This window comes from Pleurodeles waltl, chromosome 9, assembly GCF_031143425.1.
Source record: "Pleurodeles waltl isolate 20211129_DDA chromosome 9, aPleWal1.hap1.20221129, whole genome shotgun sequence".
NCBI classification, from domain to species: domain Eukaryota; kingdom Metazoa; phylum Chordata; class Amphibia; order Caudata; family Salamandridae; genus Pleurodeles; species Pleurodeles waltl.
Genome location: NC_090448.1, coordinates 328065438 through 328085869, shown reverse-complemented (window position 1 = coordinate 328085869; position 20432 = coordinate 328065438). Strand labels below are relative to the sequence as shown.

The window sequence follows — 20432 nt, the reverse complement described above, 5'->3', positions numbered from 1 at the left end:
ACCATTTCTCTTCCATTCGCTGTAACGCAATATTTGTCTCCATAACAAAGGGCTTTATTAACTTAAGCTCATCCATAATGTCATCCAATGTTAGAGGCAACGGAGACTTAGTTGGAGAGGCAGGGAAAATAGCCACCCGTGAGCACCACCAGCTGATCCGCTCCGTCAAAAGGACATCATTCAAAGAGCGACTAGACAACAACACCCACAACAGCAAAGAACTCTTCAACATCGTCAAAGAGCTCTCCAACCCCAGCGCGAGCACCAACGTCATCACGCCCTCACAAGAACTCTGCATGACAGCTTCGGACCCCAGACCCCGCTGCCCACCATCGAACCAACAGCCCCATCACTACACTCAACGCCTGGACCACCATCAGCTCTGAGGAGACCAGAATCACCATGTACACCATCCACTCCGGCTCCCCCTCGGACCTGTGCCCCCATCACATCTTCAACAAAGCCGACTCAGTCATCGCCCCCTATCTCCGGAGCATCATCAACAGCTCGTTCTCATCTGCCACCTTCCCCGAGAGCTGGAAACACGCGGAAGTCAACGCCCTCCTGAAAAACCCCACGGCTGACCCCAATGACCTGAAGAACTTCCGTCCCATCTCTCTTCTCCCCTTCCCGGCAAAGGTCATTGAGAAGACCGTCAACAAGCAGCTGACCAATTTTCTTGAAGCTAACAACTCACTCGACCCTTCCCAATCAGGATTTCGGGCCAACCACAGCACAGAAACCGCCCTCATCACAGTCACCGACGACATCAGAACTCTGATGGACAACGGAGAAACAACCGCCCTCATCCTCCTGGACCTCTCGGCTGCCTTCGACACCGTGTGCCATCGCACCCTAATAACCCGCCTCCGCACCACTGGAATCCTAGAACAGGCCCTTGACTGGATCATCTTGTTCCTCTCCGACAGAACCCAGAGAGTCCACCTCCCTCCCTTCCACTCAGAACCCACCGAGATCATCTGCGGCGTACCCCAAGGTTCCTCGCTCAGCCCAACCCTCTTCAATATCTACATGAGCCCCCTCGCCGACATCGCACGCAAACACAACATCAACATCATCTCCTATGCCGACAACACCCAGCTGATACTCTCCCTCACCAAAGACCCAACCACCGCCAAAATCAACCTACAGGAAGGAATGAAAGACGTCGCGGAATGGATGAAGCTCAGCCGCCTAAAGCTGAACTCGGAAAAGACGGAGGTCCTCATCCTCGGACAATCCCTTTCTGCCTGGGACGACTCCTGGTGGCCCACGGCTCTGGGCACCACACCAACCCCCTCAGACCACGCACGCAACCTCGGATTCATCCTGGACCCCCTCCTCACTATGACCAAGCAAGTCAACGCCGTCTCGTCATCATGCTTCAACACCCTACGCATGCTCCGAAAAATCTTCAGATGGATCCCCGCCCAAACCAGAAAGACAGTTACCCATGCCCTCGTCACAAGCCGTCTGGACTATGGAAACACCCTATACGCAGGGACCACCGCAAAGCTACAGAAACGTCTTCAATGCATACAGAACGCCTCCGCACCCCTCATTCTCGACATCCCTCGCCACAGCCACATATCCGCCCACCTGAAACACCTGCACTGGCTCCCTGTCAACAAGAGGGTCACCTTCAGGCTCCTCACCCATGCACACAAAGCTCTCCACAACATGGGCCCGAATACCTCAACAGTCGCCTCTCGTTCTACACGCCCACCCGTCAGCTTCGCTCAGCCAGCCTCGCCCTCGCCACCATCCCACGTATCTTCAGAACCACTGCAGGAGGAAGATCTTTCACCTACCTGGCAGCCAAAGCATGGAACTCCCTCCCCGTACACCTTAGAACTACCCAGGACCATCTCGCCTTCAGGAAGCGCCTCAAGACATGGCTTTTCGAGCAGCAGTAACCCACCCCTCCCCAGCGCCTTGAGACCCTCTCGGGTGAGTAGTGCACTCTATAAATGGATTGATTGATTGATTGATTGATTGATTTAACTCTTTTATGGACCCCGGAGTCTTTACGACCATTAGAATTAGAAACAGAGGATACAGAAATTTTTGAAGTGTGTGGAACTTCCATTTCAGCTACACAGTGTGTATTTAATACAGTAATTTAGTTGAAATTACTGCAACATCGATTAGGTCACCTCAAAGGACAAAAATATAAAATTATTTAAAAAAAATCGGAATAAAATGTCAGTAATACCTTCAAAAATGACTTCCAAGAGTGTCAAAAAAGTATTAAGTTCTCCACATTAATTAAAATCACCAAAATATAAAAAAGAAAACATTTTAAAGCAAGTGGACAAAAAAAAAGAAAATATTCTTCTCAAAATGGCGGCTGCATTCCTGTCAGAAAGGGAGCAGCAGGTTAAAAAAAATTAAACTCTGTACAATACCAGAGTTTTAAAACAGTAAAAAAACTCACCATACTGCTCCCTGCTCTTTCCAGCATCGAAAGCTGGGGAAGAAAAAAACATCTGCCGTCAAAAATGCCTCCTTCCGAGATGAAATGTCCTCAGCAACTCGGGAGCGTCGTTACCGAGCGGCCATCTTTGCTGCTCTGACGCACGATCTCTAGACTTGTGAATTTTAGATTTGGATTTATATGTTTTACAGAGGTGGAAAACACATTATCAACAAATAACCTAAGAGCAAAACTACATTTATGTTTATTGAGACATTCAAAAGTCTAACTTACCAGTCTCCACTCCACCAGGGATTCCTGCCAAGCCTTTGGGATGTAGGATCTGCAAGACCTTTTCCTCCCAGGGACATAGTTGTAAGGGGGGGCTGGCAGAACAACCACCAATCTTCTTGGCCTCCAGGTGATGCATTGAGGACCTGGAATGCACTCTCTCCCACAGGTCGTTCCAGCTCTTCCTAATTTATTTCTGTGTGCACAGGTTGTTTGTTACTGCATTCACTCTGTCAACTATTCTGTTCCACATTTGCCTTTCCTGAGCTATTGTTGTATTTTGGACTTGGGCTCCAAACAATTGTGGCTTTATTCTAATGATTTCATCCACCATGACTGACAATTCTCCCTCTGTAAAACAGGGATTTCTCCTCCCTGCCATTATGAGTATAAATAATTTAATTAAATAGAGGACCCACATGTAAAGGAATTAAAAAAGACAAATTAAAAATAAACAGAGGGAGAAAAAACATAACCTGACTTGTGAGTGGCAATTTCAGCAGCAAAATGATCTTGTGCAGTGGAATGGCAAAGGATCATGGTCTGAAATGGAGTGTGTTTTATAGCGTGGCATGGAGGTCTAATCAATTAACCAAAAACACATCAGGTGGGTGCTGCTAGCATCCGTTCAATTGCCACAGATGTAGTACAATGTCGTGTCCCATGATGGACTCCCGCCATCAGGAATTCACCTCGCTGTGTCGCCAGCAGGAAACCCCTTATGCAACAGAATACACTCTGTCGATGTGGATGGGGTTCAGCCGGGATATCTAAATACGGCGGTCGGAACCCTGTCAGCTTGACGGAGTACTTGAAACCACCACCACTGAGGGATGATGGAAGTCCTGTCAAGATCTAAATTAGGCCCCTAATTTTGTTTGAATCTTAGTAGCATTTAAGTGATATCAACAGCTACATAGCTTCGACTTTGTTAGAAACATAGAGAACACTTATATAATATGAATATGCACATTCTATTTGTGTATACAAAAGAAGTTCATTCATTTTCCTTAAAGGGTATTTCTGAAATATACACTAAAAACATGCCACTCTGCTTACCCCACCTAAAATTTCAAATAGAGATGCAGTTTGCTGTTGAAAGAAGCCACAATGAACTTTAAAAAAACAACAACACAGGATAACACATCTTCAAGTAGGTTAAGGATTTTAATTCTTCATCTAATTCTGCATCTCTCATAGTAGAATTTAACATTGTGGTTTTGTGAGTCTAAATCTTTAAATGTCTATATGTTACTGCTTCCATATATCAAGATGTGCATCCACACTAGCCATCAATGCTGCTTCTTATTTTAGAATCATACCATTTCCTGCTATCTTGTGCCAGAAGGACACGCAAGGAGTGCCAAAAGTAAGGCTGACCTTTTGGGTTGCAGGGCCACTGAATGATCGACCTCTTGCACACTCTCTTTCTGGCTTGCAGGTATTTGGACATCTTCATCCTGCTCTCTAACAGCACAAGAATAACCACGTCCAGCTTCTCATCTAATAGCCTCTGCTGAGCTATGAAGAATGTTTGCCTCAATAGCCCAGAAGCAAATCCATCTGCACCGAGAATGAAGATGGTCTTCTTGCTTTTGTAAACAGCATCACACAGGTTCTCAATCCTAGACTTCCCAGCTACCCAGTCCCTTTCTTCTAGGCAGAGCCTAAATTGTGTGCTTCCTTTCTCTTCCAAGCGAAGAACAAGCTCATTATAGACCCAATCAGTTATGGCGTACTGCTGTGAGTCAAATGCAATAAATGCATCATACCCATCAATACTTGGGCATGAAGAGTAGCCTTTTCTAAGTAGTGCCTTCAAGATATGTGCACCATACCAGATGTCCCATCCGTACAGTTTCTTTAAAACTGGTAAAACTGTTACAAATACTGCTAGTGAAGTTGTGACCAGAAATGCCAAATGGCCATATATATCCTGGCAGGAACGAGGGTCAATGGAGAACAGATACTGTCCCCGTTTAGAATCTGGTGCATCACATATCATACCATTTGAAACATGCTCAATTGCTATTTTTGTGGTCTTTAAAAACTGGATAAACCAATGTGCCTCACAGGTGCACTTTAAAGGATTTCCACTCACATCAAGCAAACGAAGGTTGCTGAGGAGGACATCTGAAAAGCTGTTCTCATCTATCAATTTGATCTTGTTATTTCTCAGGATAAGATAATTTAGGGTGGTCAAATTGGCGAAGAACACTTTGTTTAAAGATGTGATATGATTGAATTCAAGAATAAGAACAGTGAAGTTACTTCCAAAAGACACAGTTTGGTTGGGTAAATATATCAGAACATTATGGCTCAGGTCCAGGATTTCCAAGCTGTGGAGAGAACTCATCTTTTCCCAGTGGAAAATCCTCAACTTGTTATGTGTTATATACAGCTTTTTTAACCTGCTAGGCAGGGATTCAAGCACAGTCGGTGGAATGCTTTCCAAATTGTTATATGAAATGTCCAAAATTTCTAATTGCTTCAGGTTGGTAAAAATATTAATGTAGGTATCCTTCCTTCCCTGCCACATTATGTTCAATCGGTTATATCTGAAGACCAGTACCTTAAGTGAAGGACATTTTAGCTCTTTAGACACCCTAATGCCAATTGTGTTATATGACAAGCTCAAGAACTTTAGAGAGGTCATATTTTCAAGGAAATTAAAGCTGTGACCCAAACCCTCTATCATAAACTGGAATTGGTTGGAATTAAGGTATAGAACCTCCAGATGGGGAAGCTCATTAAAGCTTTTGTTGTAGTACAAGTCAAACCTATTGTTGGCGACATCCAGGAGCTTTAGTGATGTCAAATATGAAAACTGACTTCCATTCAAGCGTTGGTTAATGTAATTATAACTAAGATTGAGGCACTCAACATCCTTCATATCTCTAAAGTCCTCTGGATCTATTCTCTTGATATTATTGAAAGACAGATCAAGGGTCTTATGGTAGTGTTTACAAGCAGGGTAGCTAAAATAAAAAGGAGGGTGCTCATCACTATCTGCATCTCTTCTGTTATCATCCACAGAATTGTACAATTCAGCCAGGGTAGTTTCCCGGGAAAGTCTTAGTGGTGTGTCTATTGTTTTCCTCACTTGGGATGCCGTGCAGGATTTAGAAAGTGTCAGTATGTTTTCAGACAAATCAATAAGTCGAGAATATTTAAACCTGTCAAAGAGGGTCAGGTTTACATTTTCAATGAAGTTTGTCCTGAAAGTAATGTACTGAAGGTTCGGTAGACTTAAAAGTGGTTCAATACCACTTTCATCAAGGTTTCTGAAGAAGTATCCGTTGAGTGAAATATATCTTAGAGAGCGCATATCCTTCATGGTATGGGAAAGAGTCAGCTTTGGGAAAGTGTTCAAAGGCTCGTAGTTATAGTTTAGACTAAGATTTTGCATTCTAGGTAGCTTGGAAAACAATGTTCCACTTGCAATGACAAGAGCCAGAAAGTTGTCAGAAAGTTCCAAAGATTGTAAATTAGTTAAGGGCTCAAATATAATGTCAGGCAGATCTCGTAAAGAATTTCCTCTTAAATTCAGTTCTTTAAGCTTACTAAGATTACGGAATGCATCATCATGGATTTGAAGGGCTGAATTGTTTGAGCAAGGGAAGCAGGGCAGAGCAGCATGGTCACACCGCTGGCAGTTCCATCTCAGGTCGAGATACTTCAGGTTTGTAAGGTTGTCAAAATCTGAGGGTCTTAATTCTGGAATCTTATTTTCTCCTAAGTCTAGGCTGGTCAAAGTTGATGGGAGGCCCAATGGTATGCTAGTGAGGTTGTTGAATTTTAATGATAGTAATTCCAAGGAAGTTGCATCTGTGAAGAGGTCCCTTGTGAAGGTAAGAGAAGAGTAGCACGGATTCTGATAGTAGCAGTTCATACCAAGATACAGCTCTTTCAAGTGAAAGATTCCAGACATATTCTGATATTCCAACTTTATTATATTGTTCATCTCCAAATTTAACTCTTTCAAATTGGAGGGCAGCCGAGGGATCACTGTCAAACTATTACTTGCTAGATGCAGAGTCTCTAGACGGTGAAGTTCTACAAAAGCATTTTGGTCAATTGTGAGCTTGCAGGGCTCTCTGTCGGGTTGTAAACTGCGAGGAACACAGTTCCAACTTAAATTAAGTCTCTCGAGATTTGGAACTCCCAAAAAAGAGTCATTCGCTATCAGAACCAGCTTATTTTTGTAAAGGTCAATCTCAATCACATTAGGAGACTTGATAGGTGGAACTTGTTCTAAATCCCTTCGGCGGCAATTGACACTGGTATAGTTCTTGGTATCATCACAGGGAAAGAACCGAGGCAACGTGGCCCAGACAATATGCACTGTATACATCACAAGAGAAGCAGAAATCAAACTTGTGATGTTCCTTTTTGAAGTCTAAAACAAATGGAGATAAATTTATTCAAGTAGATCGAATAAACATTTATTTACAAACACAATGTAAAATAATGCTATAATGACTTTTATACATGCATTTGACAACATTTCAGGCCAAATGTGGCAGTAGCTTTTGCTATACTGCATGAAAGTAATATTGCATCCATAGCATGAACATAACCACCGCAGCACGGGGTAAGTCTTCGTAAGAAGTTTTGTAGTTGAGAAGAGTAATTATAGTTGTTAGGTAGATGTATGGATGCAATACTATTATTGTTATTATGATTAGTCTTATTTAGTGTCATACAACTGAGACAGCGGGCGCACCTTTTCTTGCTCCTCCTAGAGTTAATGCTTTCCGGTTGTACAGGTCACTAGCCTGGAGTTGCTCTTTAGGAACTTTTTCTACTTCACAAAAGCAATATATATTAAATTAAGTGAATCTGTGATAATAATGTAAGAACAGCTGAAGGTACCAAGATACCTTTGCACAATGCTACTAATTAAATCTCACTTTATTATCCCAAAGCAGATCAGATAAACACATTGATAAATGCATTGTTCAGGACAGCTTAAAGAACATGCCAAAGCTATACAGTTTTAGGCCCTTTTTACATGTGCCACGTTGTTTCCAAAAGGCTCTGAATTAGCAGGCACTAAGCAAAGTGGAATTATGAGTTCAGCTCGAGCACCACTGCTCAGTGATTGTTCACCTATCAAATTTGCATGCTGCCAGCTGATTCATTCTCTGGGTGGAATACTGAGGAAATACATATTGATATCTGCACAGTAAATCAGATTTCTGCACTCTGGTCCATAAAAACTCATAATCTGCAGTATTTCCCCCTGCCCTCTTTAAACCATGACCCTGGATTCAGGGGAGAAAAATAACAGGGATTTTTATGGGGCACTCGAAATGGGGGTCTTAGAGTGATAAAATGAGGTGCATTAAAGGATTTGTGTAGTCAATGATATTATTTTTGGCCTGGTATTTGCATTGGACCCTATTACCTGTTCAGTATGATAAAATGAGTGATGTAAACATTAAATTGATATATTGCAGTGCCTTAATAATTTCTGCCTACCCAAAACACTAATATTCACCAGAGCTAAAAGGGCCCTCTTGCTAGAGTCCGCAATTCATATCCTCACCAAATAGCAGGAGACCTGCCAGCACAGCTTATATGCAGATTCCTGAGCATATTTAAAAAAAGTCCTTGAATTTTGTTTAGGCAGCAGCATCATTTTGCCATGTTTTTGGAATTCTTTGACTCTGTCTGAGATTTATCTCCCCTGGGTTCTACATCTTCAAGCCCTTGGGAGAATCAGGTCAATCACCCACAACTGATATCCTTAATTTCCCTACCGTACTTTGTGGCTAATTATACATGATATGTTAAGTGCTGTTTTGATGGTGATTTTTGTCCAGTGCACAATGCATGTAGAATAGGATTGAGTTGTCCTTTATAACAGTTAAGGCAATTTTGTCTTCTCACGCTATGAGTTCCAGTGAACTGCACATCGAAGGCTGTACATTAGTTCTGACACTGAATTGCTTAAGTGGAGCAATAAGCATGAAGCAGAAGGACCTGCACAGAACTTATTTTGGGTTGCTGGTCGGTAGCCTTCCAATATGCATACAGTGGTCATTTCCTTTTTACCTCGTCCTCTATGAGGCCAGGAAGGAGCCTGAATAAATGCTGAAAGTGAGAATTCAATATGGCACACCTTGTGACTGGGCCCTAACTTCCCAGAAGTGCCCCCAGTTTCCCATAACTTATGGACTTTTGCACCCGAGTCATTTTACTCCGCTGGAATGAAACTCTGCACCTTGTCCCGGGAAAGGTGGCATACTACCAACAGACCAATGTTCTGCTGCCTTCCACAAGGCTGGTCTAAGCCGAGGAACGGAAGAGAAGCTGGAGCTACTGGGCCTGCCTAGAAGATCAGGAGCAGGATTGCCTAAGTGGGGAAGGTGGGAAAAGATGCCCAAGGCCTAGGTGACTGAGGCCTGCATGATGGACTCACTTAAGGAGCAAAAATGTCCAGAAGACACGACGATCTGCAGCCCAGCCCTCCTGAACTACATCTAAAGCATATTGATATAACATGAATCAAATAGAAACTCTTTTAATGGGTTGAAGTGTAGGGTACAAGAATGTTCTACTAGAAGAAGTAAAAACCTTTTCTACGCTGCATCTAAAAAATGCTGGTTAATACCCAGCATTGCTGGTGGTGTCAAAGGTTTCCAAGCTTGATTAGTATCTTTACCTGAGCTGGGGGTCAGTGGAGCACGAACATGTGCAGGACAAACCTATATGCCTCCGGCCGTTCAGGAGACTACACATGAACATACAAGAAAAAGTACTACTCACGTCCCACAACTTCCACAGGGAAACACACATTCACACTCAGGAAGATATACTACAGCACACCACCCACCCTGTAAATTCTTACATATTGGCTATGCAACATTCACATACAAATTCACTGGAAACACATGAGGGATTTGTAATACAAGCATTGCGGTAAGGAAAATTATGAACATTCCCAACAGATGAGCGTCAACGTACATCTCACACAAGGTAAATCACATAACATGCTCCCGTACCCAGTCAGGTGGAGCACAAAGTAAACCAACCACTAGAAAAGGGGTGAAGCCAGAAACTGTTACAAAAACAGTGACCAAATCTCCCCTTTTGTGGCCAAGAGGCATACATTAAAATTTGCTCACCCTGACACTGTTCCCAGGGACAAACTGAACTTACTGGCCACTTCAGACATTTCAACATTGTGTGCACCCAGAAAAGGGGTGTTAGAAATGGGGTCCCTAATTGGCATTGGTTTGCACCCTGTGCAAGTAGGGACCCTCGCTCTAAGCAGGGTAATGGAATCACACAGCTAAGGAAAACCCTGTTCATCCCCTTGGTAGCTTGGAACGAGCAGTCAGGCTTATCACAGAGGAAATGTGTAAAGTATTTGTACACACACACATACAGTAACACAGTGAAATCACCACAAAAGTACTCCACACCAGTTTCGAAAAATAGCCAATATTTTTCAAATAAAACAAGAGCAAGATGACAAAAACGCAAAATACACATGAGAGATACCAATTTTTAAAGGTTAAATCTCAATAAAAGCACCTAGAAAAACAATTGCTCCAACTGGAGCTATCACAACATCGTTGACGGCGTCATTCCCAATAGTCCGGCGCCACTCGTGGGAAAGTGCAGGCCAGTGACAGAGCCGCATGGACCCCAGGCACAGTACATTAGGTAAATGATGGAACAAAGATGTTGCAGAGTCGGAGAGGTGAAACATCGGTGGAGTCAGTGCGGCTTTGGTTCCTTACTGCTACCGGGGAGGTGAGGCGTCAGTTCCTTACTGTCCGGGAGGGGAGGTGATGCAGCATCATTAGCGAGGCATCGGTTCCTTATGATCCGGTGTGGTCGATGAATTCAGCAGGCCAAGACGTGAGTCGTCGATCTTGCGGTGTCGCAATCACACCACGGGGCCACAGGTACTGTGGCGGAGTCAGGTGTCCTGAGTGTTGATTATGCTTTGTCTCATGCTGAGGTCACATATGACCTCATGGTAGAATGTGGAGTGTTGAGGAGTTAGCTGGGGAAGAGACAAGAGAGCTGGATGCCTAGGCTGCTGGTGGATAGGATGCTTCAATAAAGAACCTACTTATATCTTGATGGATCTGGAGTTTCTCTCTTTCACAACAAGTCCTACCTTTAAAATACACTGCACCCTGCCAATGGGTCTGCCTTGAGCCTACCGTAGGGGTGACGTACATGTAGTAAAAGGGATGGGCCTGGCAAGTGGGTGCACTTGCCAGGTCGAACTGGCAGTTAACACTGCCCGCACATACACTGCAGAGGCAGGTCTCAGACATGTGTACAGGACCACTCATGTGGGTGGCACAATGAGTGCTGCAGGCCCACTAGTAGCATCTAATTTACAGATCCTGGGCACACCTGGTGCACTATACTAGGGACTTATTAGTAAATCAAATATGCTAATTATGGATAAACTAATTACCAATCCAATTTAGACAGAAAGCACTTTCACTGTAGCACTGGTCGGCAGTGGTAAAGTTCCTAGAAAACTAAAGCCAGCAAAAAACGAAATTCAGCACAGGATCAAAACAGATGGTCAGAAGCCAAGAAGACAGGGGAAACCATGCCAAGAGCTGACAGGTCTAACAAGGTGCACAACTCATCACACTGCTACACATATTGCCCATCTCTAGCAGTACACAACCAGTCTACACAGTACAAGGACACAGCTTATCATTGTGCTACATGTTTCCCAATTCAGAGAGAACACAACCCTAACCAGTTGATACAAAGACACAGCTCATGACAGTACTGGGCATATTGACCACCTCACATAGTACACAACCCTGTTCACCCCGCAACGATGCAGACACATTCCAAATAACCCATCTCACATTATTTAGCTGTGACAGATCCACACTCGGCCACAGGGCTCTGTGACCAGAAACCAGAAGTTATAACATCAATAGACAAACATGCTGCCCTTCTCCCACAAAGGCGACACTGAGAACTGCGCACACATCTACACAGTGGGACATCCTGCTTCAGCATGACATGAGTAACTCCAACTTATAGCCACCAGCCCACAATTTACAATTTTCACTGAAAACAGTAGTTTACTACAGGCTCACCTGGTGCAAGAGCAGTGACACAACCATTCCAAAATAATGCTTTAATCAGTGTTCCCACGACACAAACACAAGTGTACAACTCCGGCAGTTATTACGATGCAAACAAAGAAATGTACATGGATGCAGGATGGTGTCCCTGATACCATCTGCGAGTCTCAAGGGTCGCGAGTCGCAGCACTCACAGGGATGGTGGCCTGCTGGAGACAGCAGACCACCATGTCTGTGACTGCTTTTCAATAAAGCAGGATTTGTTTTGTAATGCCACCCGTTTTCATTAAAGGAAAACGAGTTGCAATACAAACGAAAAAATTAAACGTTTTTATTTCATTTTTTCAGAGCAGGCAGTGGTCTGCTCTGAAAATATGTTTTCAGGGCCATTCACAAAGGGGAAGGGATCCCATGGGGCCCCTTCCCGTTAGCGAATGGGTTACCACCAGTGTGACACTGGTGATAACTGCGAATTGCTTTGCGACCGCGTTCGCAGTCACAAAGCAATTCTGCATCGCGATGCGAATCGCAAATAGGAAGAGGAACACCCCTTCCTATTTGCGAGTCGCATTCCCATTTTGCGAGTCGGTAACCAGGTTACCAACTCGCAAATTGGGAATGGGCATCGCGATGTGCTTTTTGCATATCACAAACAGCGAAATTCGCTGTTTGCGCCATGCAAAAAGTTTCCTACATCTGGCCCTATATTCCTTGTGAGATAGTTCAGACGGTTAATAGACTGACAGCAGAGATACCTGAGAAGCCTGCATGTCCCAAATTCTAATCCCAGCCAGAAAACTCAGTGGGTAAATGCACCTATGGCAGAGATCTACTTGTATTTTGTGGGCCAGAGATTCCAAGCCTTATGAGAAAGCCTATTGGGTTAATGGTGCTGTGATAATGATTTCTGTTTGACTAGTTCGTCATAGGTTTCAATCATACTTACATAGATCTGCTGTGAACTTAATGTAGCCTATAAATCATAGGTTCTCCCTTCCAGCAATGCACTGACAGTGTGGAACATTCTGTAAAGTGTGATTAAAAAGTTTAAGCTTCTTATATTTTGCAAATGTATTTGAAAGTCAAAGTTAATCATAGTCAAAGTTTACGTTCAGTGTGTAGGTAGATATATATTTTAAAAACAGTGACCTGTAGGGAGTAGACCAGCAAAATACTTAAAGGATATTTTGCTTCTTTTAGCCACACTTCTGATCCACTTGCACACTTTTCCCACCCCGGCCTACCACATTATTATATTTAAGATTACAGTTCTTATACATTTTATATTTGCTCCATTCAGTTCTTATACATTTTTTTTTTGCTTCATTCATTTAAATCAGCTATTGCATAGAAGCAATCACCCTTGTTGATTCTGGTTTCCTGGGCAGGGGAGTAGAAACCATTGGTGCAGTGGCTCCAGGGCCCATTGAACCAACATAATTAGTGTATATTATTAGCCCCAAAAGCAGTCACAGAGGCCGTTTTCATTGCTTGCACAAGGGCCTTTGGCATCCTTGCTACATGACTATCAATGGGTTGTATGTGAGTGCGTTGTGTGGTTATCTTGTGATTGTGGTGATTCCGTACACAAGTTGACTCTTTCTGCTCTTCAGGACACCGCAAATCCGTTTTCACTACTCCAGCTCTTGCTCAAGTAGTCCGCTCTCTGTGGGGACAGGATTTAGCATTATATGTCTGAGTCTCTATAGCAAGGATAGATTGTTTCCTCCTTCACGGGAACTCATTTTCCTAGGACAGCCCAATTCTGTTTAATACCAGACGTGAGCCGGTTTTGAAATTCCACGTAAAAGTTACCAAAAGGATGATTTTCCTGCTGTGGGTCCCCCTTGCCCGACAGAATGATTAAATCATGTAGGTTTTAGCAGATCTTAGTAATGAGTGAAAGCTCTGCACTGCTAAAAGGAGGTGTTGTGGTTGTCTTTTCAAAAACCTGCCAGATCATCTTTGGCATAAACAGAACTGATAAACACTAGCCTTAGAAATGTATTAATGGGTATAATGGTTCGGGTTAGAGAAAACTAAGCACTGAACTTACCTAAGAAACGGACATGGGTCCTGCTCACAAAGGTATTTTCAGCTGTTAATGTAGGCGCACCTGGCATAGCTTTCTAGGCATACTTTTGGGGGTTCAAACAAAGATGCTTTTACTTTTCTATTTCTGAAAAGGACACAATAATTATATAATAGTAGCTTGTTAAACCCTCATGTAGAAAAGTGTTAAAGTCTCCATGTGCTTACAAAGCATGTTGTTTTAGTGAGGAATATACTGTAAGGTCTCAACGCAAGGCGCTCAGTTACCTCGTTTTTACACACACACAGTGGAACAATAAAGTGTGTCTAAGATAGAGGCCTTCAAACTGGGGGGATATGTCCACCTGCTCAGTGATGATTGCACAGTGCCAGAAATCAAAAGCAGTACAAGGCATTCTATACACAAAATAAAGAAGGCGCTACTGGAAGGCAGTACCTTGTGCTCAGCCGGGGACTGTGTAATGTATGTATATGTTTTTTCCATTCCATCATCCTAACCAAAAGAGCACTGTATATGTTTAAAGACAAGCATAGAGTCATTGAGTAATAAGAGAGGAAGGTGCGTTGGGGACTGTTCTCACATTGTGTAGTATTCTCTAAAGAGATTAGTCAACTCTTTTTAAAATTGCAGAAGCATTGAGGTGGTCCTGATGGATACAATGATGTTGAGCTCGATCTGGAATACATACACTGAAAAGGCCTGGTGCCTTTTTTTATTACACTTATTAGTCTGCAGTCGGATGGTATCCTGGCTGCCAGTGTGTCGAGTACCACCACTGATGGTCAGCTTGTCTGCAAGATAAGTAGTGGTACTGGTCAGACTGGCAAGGGCAACCATTGGAATTCCAGCTGTATGTGGATGATATGATCATTTTCCTTCTTTATTTAGGAGAGAGAGAGATAGTACCAGGCCATCTTTGATTTTTTAGCAATGTAGTGCTTGAGGATGAGGTTAGTGTCTAGGGTGAATCCAAGTGAGTTTGCATTGGGTGAAAGTTAGGATTGGAAACCATCAAGGTTCATGTGATTGAGCCAGGTGTGTGCTATATCTTGTTTGTTGTTCTTGTCAATTAACAGGCTTTATGTCTTGGTTGGGTTGAGCTTCAAGTAGGCACAGGACATCTATGGCTGGATGATGTGCAAGCAGTGTTTGAGGAGTTGGATATCTGAAGCACAGCATACTGTCAAGTAGAGTTCTGTATCAACAGCATCTTGGTGAGTATTGATGCTTATATATGTGATTGGAGCAGCAAGTGGCTGCATGTAAAGACTGAAGACAGGAGATAGTTTGGAATCCTGAAAGACTCCACAGGTGATAAGGATCTTTTGTTTCCTGAGGGTGCCCATGTGAATAAACTGGTGTTGGCTGAAAAGGTAGGAGTAAGAGGCTAGTGCATTTCTTCTGCACTAAATAGTATGGGAGTCATTACGGCCCTGGCGGACGGTGGTATTTTGGGCAAAAAGAAACTGCCAACAGGCCCTTTCCCCAAATTATGACATTGGCAGTTTGGCTCAAGCCCAGCTGCCAGGCTGGAGACTTTGGTCTCCAGCCAGGCAGCCGGCACAATCCCAGCCTCAGGATTATGACCCCGCCTACCGCCATGGTTTTCGTGGCAATCTTACTGCCACGAAAACCATTGTGGTAGGCACTGTCAGTGCCAGGGAATTCCTTCCCTGGCACTGATGGGGGTCTCCCCCGCCCCTCTCTGCCCCCATCTCCCTCCCCAGAATCCTCCCTCACCCTTCCCTTCCCAACACCCCGACATCCACACATCCACACGCGCACACATACACACTCATACACACATGCATACCCACATCCACACAAATATGCACACATACATACCCACACACCGCAACACACACTAACATACATTGTCGCACACACGCATTCACAACACACAACATACACATACACTCACATTCAGTCATTCACCCACGCATTCCAAGTGACTCACACCTGCATGCCCGCATACAAAAACAGACACACACCCCAATACACACACACCCCCCCCACACACACACAACGCCCCCAACCCCCTCTCCTGTTGGAGAACCTGACTTACCTGCTTGCAGTGGGTCCTCTGGCAGGAGACAGGACGTGGCAGCAGCACCACCTTACCGCGGCCCTTCTGGTGGAATTCTGCCTACGGTCATAATGGGGTTGGTGGCTGGTAGCCACAGCGACGGTATATTGGCGGCCGTCATCCCCGAGGTGGTAGGCAGCATTTGCCGCCAATGTCATAATGAAGGTCTATGTGTCTAATCTTAATGTGCAAATGCTGATAACACTTCAGCCTATGTGTTAATGGAAGACCATCATTGGTGCTTAATAGACAGTAAAGAACTCCCATAGAAAACAGTAGATGACACTGTAATCAACTTGAGTCAATAGAAATCAGACAGACATCAATGAGATTGTCACTATTTACCAGTCAAGAGCAAATGAACATGTGTCATTTACAACAAAACTAGTTTTAAATACATAGAAAAAGAGGGCAAATGTCAACCACCTCAGCCACATACCAATATGCAGAACAGCTGGAGCTTGGACAACACATCCCAGAGTAGGGAACAGTTTTTTTCTGTTTGCTCAATGTGGAAAAGTGTACAAATCTATGGTCAATGGCCCTATCCTCTCATCACTAAACCAATGTACGTGCAGAGCTAAAAGCCTCAAACAAAAAACAACTCAGTTGCTTCAGCTGATGCTAAACATGATTAAAGAATTCACACTCACTTGCCATTATCTCTGCATCTGACATTTGCGAAGTAGGTCGTGCCTGTTTCAAAGGGGCTCTTTTCTTCTGCCTTCCCTGGTCTCACTCCGTGAGTATTCCCTAGTGCCAGAGGGCCACATTCTCTCCTACCACACATGGCCTTTAATTGCTTTACTTTTGGAAATGTCTTCCCCCTACCTTTTGGGAACTTCCCTGCTCCCACTGAGGATATCCTTCTCTGCTGCCACTAAGGGTCTGTTGTTTCTGTGTGTGTGGGGGCCTTCATTACAGCCTGTGCCTCTGATGCTCATTCTTGCATATGGCCAATAATGTTTAATATTGCCTGAAGTCAATGTGATGCTGTTACTGCCTCATGTCCTTTCCGTATGGGCTGCCTGTGGCTATTTTTTTTTTATGAGAGGTCCACGAGGTTCCCTACTGCATGGGACTATTGAGGCTCATTGCTGCTTGGGGACATTGAGACTTAATGGTGCCTAGGGATACTCCACTCATTATTGCTATGGCCATAGATGTTCATTAATGTCTGGGGTGTGAATGCTGGGTGCTAGTAAATCTACCTACTTATGGTACATAGAAGCATCTGTCTGCATTCGTGCATGAAAGTATGATCTATGTCAATGTTTGCATTAATATTGTGTATGTTGGTGCATTTCTGCCTGCCCGAATTGGCTCTTTCCCAATTATATTGTTCATTGTTGCCGCTAATGCTATATAGTATTATGCCTCATCCTGATTGTCATGTTTTATATTCTGCCACATCTTGATGTTGTTAGAGAACAAACATTGTTTATAAAATATGAGTAACCAAAACGTTATAATTAATGTGTATTAAAATACCTAATTTAGAGACATTTGTGCTAGAAAAGTAAAACATGCATGTTTGAAATGTGGTTGGCATGGTGTCCCCCACTTCGAGTTCTGTGTAAAATAATAAGTAACTGTGAAAATGTATTTGATGACTCATAACCATTTGTACTAACAAAAGATGATTAATATTAAAGAGCAAAACTAATGATGTGTAATTATTACTCAAATTGTTTTCTTCTTCATAAGTAAAAAGGATTACAATTTACTATTTGCTCCACAAGTACCGTGGTGAAATGTTATGCTGACTTTACTGAAATTTGTTTTGCAAACATAGTTTATTCACTGTCCATTTGGAAAACTCACAGTGGAAATGTACTGTCTTGTTCTATTCTGTTCATTCTGTCATTCCTTGTGATAAATATTGAAAGTTTTAACAATGGGTGTTAGTTTCTGGTAGGAAGTTATGTTAGCTAAATGTCATGTTCTGTGCTGTTTTATACGATGTTATTATTCTGGGGAAACTGCCGACCAGAGAGGTGCGTCAATATGGGCCTATCTTGGAGAAGAAGGAAGCAAAGTTACAAACCAGAGGAGAAGTATTATTCAATTGGTGTTCACTATCACACCTCATGGTCTTGCCCAATAGGAGTCTAGCTATTAATTTTGGGGACTTTAAGCAAATTTTTAGGGGATGTAAGTCAGTTCTGCTCAGTTCTTTGCAGTTTTAATTCTGTGCAGCTCTTTTCAGTTTCTGTCCAGCTACTTATGATTTTAACTGTTCAGATACCTTAGGCCCATCATTACTGAACTGTTGCCCCTTTCATGTTCCTGATGCTGATTGCTGAAGACCTGCTGTTCCTGTGATCTGCTGATGAAGACTCTGCTAGATGCTGTCTCATTTAGGAGAGGTATAAACAATGTGCATTTGTTTTTCTTTTTACGGGTTGTCTCCTAGAAACCCAACCACATATTTTTGTTAGTGCCATAGTTAGATGTTTTCCAATTTAACTTTTGCCTTATTTTTAATTTTTGCATGTGCACAGCCCAGCCCCACACTTGCTTTTTGAAACAGAATTTGATAGTTAGAATGTCTGACCCAATAATTTCATTAAATGTTTATTAATTGATTATGATTGTTTCAACTGCACAATTAATGAAATCTATTTCTCAAATAATGTTGTTGTTATTCTGTTATATTTATTTGGAGTGTTTAACAGTGATTGCCCTTATTAGACTAAGATTTTTCAAACGTTCTGGACAGCCTGTTTTCTTCCTTTATTGCCATCATTTGGTTTTGCGCATTATTTACATGACCTTAGCATTCTTAATATAAGGGCAGTAAATGTTTAAACTTTATTCAATTGGTGTGGTAATTCATAAAAAAAAAAATCTTTATTGGCATTTTAGTTTATATACATACACAGAAGAGTAGTCCCAGAAAGAAAAGGAAAGAAAGAAAGGAGGGGAAGTGTATGGCTCATGTGGCATGAAAGTGTGAGCCTACGGGGTAGGAAGTCATCCACCAACTGGCACCATGATCAGTGGCTCAGACCTACACTTAATGTGAATTGGGCACCCTGTGGTACCACCCACCGTTAATGTTGGTCCTCCTCAGGGGAGCTTATCTTCTCGGATATTTGTAGTATGTATCTGTCCCAGCCAGCAATGGAATTGGCAGCCCCTTGCAATCTGCGGCATCGCACCAATGCCTCAGATACAGCCACTGCCTACTTGTGAGTTTCTCTAAGACAATTATTTATTGGAGGAGGGTGTGGGGCCTTCCACTGCATCACAATGAGGCGTTTGTATAATACAGTCACTAGGTCTACGAATTCTCAGGTAGTGTTTATTGTGTTTGGTGCACAACATGATACCTAGTAAGCAAGCCAGCGGACTCAGGGGGATCTGGACCTCCACAATATCCAATGTCAGTTCCATTACTTGGTTCTATGCGTGCCGCAGTGGAAAACACTCCCAGACCATGTGGATAAATGACCCATCATTTAAGTTACATCTGGGACATTTGGGTTGTGTTGCAGGAAATATCTTGCTGAGGTGACGTGGTGTGACATAATTAAATTGTGTATATTTCAGACGTGCATTGCAGGAGATTTGCTGGACTTGCTCAAGGGCCATATTCCATTGCTGTGGAGTGAGTGTCATGGACAGCGAGTCTCCCTACTCCAAGATGGAGGGGACCCCCTTGCTTTTGTGTAATGCTGTGTATAAAGTTGAAATTGCCTTACAGCCCATACCATGGGTTAGTATACATTGGAGTCCCAGGTGTACTGCAGTTTCCGCCAATCCCTGAGGCCAGATGCTTGTGATTCTTGCCCTTAGCGCTGAATAACATAAAAAATAGCCATCTCCTATATCATACTGAGCACATAAGTCTGGAAAAGAGAGCAGGGTACCTTCTTGATACAATGCGCCCAATTGAGACAGTTCACCGTCCTGCCACGGCGTTGAGTCATGTCTGTCTAGGAGCTTGTGTAAGGCTGTTAGTCTCCATAAGGGCTCCGAACGTGTACAGGGGTATGTGGTTCGCTTGACGTATATGTACTGTTTCTATGTTTGTTTGACAACATGCAAGATTATACTCCCATTTCATCCTGTGATTTATCCAGAGAAAAAAGCCATCCCAGGAGGTCTGAGTTCCCTAAGAGCGCCTTCATCATTCTGCCCTCCTCTAATGCCGAACCCACCAACCCCTTCATTGGCCATTGGACTTGCACCGCTTTGAAGTACAGTTCGAGGTCAGGAACCCCCAGTCTCCCTCCAAGCTAGGGTGCTGAAGAATCAATAAAGACGCCCTTTTCCGTGCCTGACCCCATATAAGGGTTGACATTAAGCCAAGTAAGGTGGCAAAAAAGGATGTTGGCGGTATGGTTGTGAAGAAATACAATAATCTTGGGAGGACCAACATCTTGGTAATCAACGCCCTTCCCATGGGTGACAGCGCCAAACGCATCCGTAATTTTAGGTCCTTGGCAGTGTGATATTTATATTCAACCCTAGAAATCAGAAGGTAAGTGGCTG

The 20432-nt window shown here is 43.3% G+C and overlaps 1 protein-coding gene across 1 annotated transcript in view; it reads right to left on the bottom strand.

Moving 5' to 3' along the window:
• Positions 1–3855: 3855 nt before the first annotated feature.
• The window catches only part of LOC138259248 (toll-like receptor 7), a 73958-nt gene continuing 57381 nt past the window's right edge, over positions 3856–20432 (bottom strand). The window contains exon 2 of the mRNA XM_069206850.1: positions 3856–7106. Within this exon, the coding sequence (XP_069062951.1) occupies positions 3993–7106 (3114 nt within the window). The 3' untranslated portion in view covers positions 3856–3992. The remainder of the gene's footprint in view (positions 7107–20432) is intronic.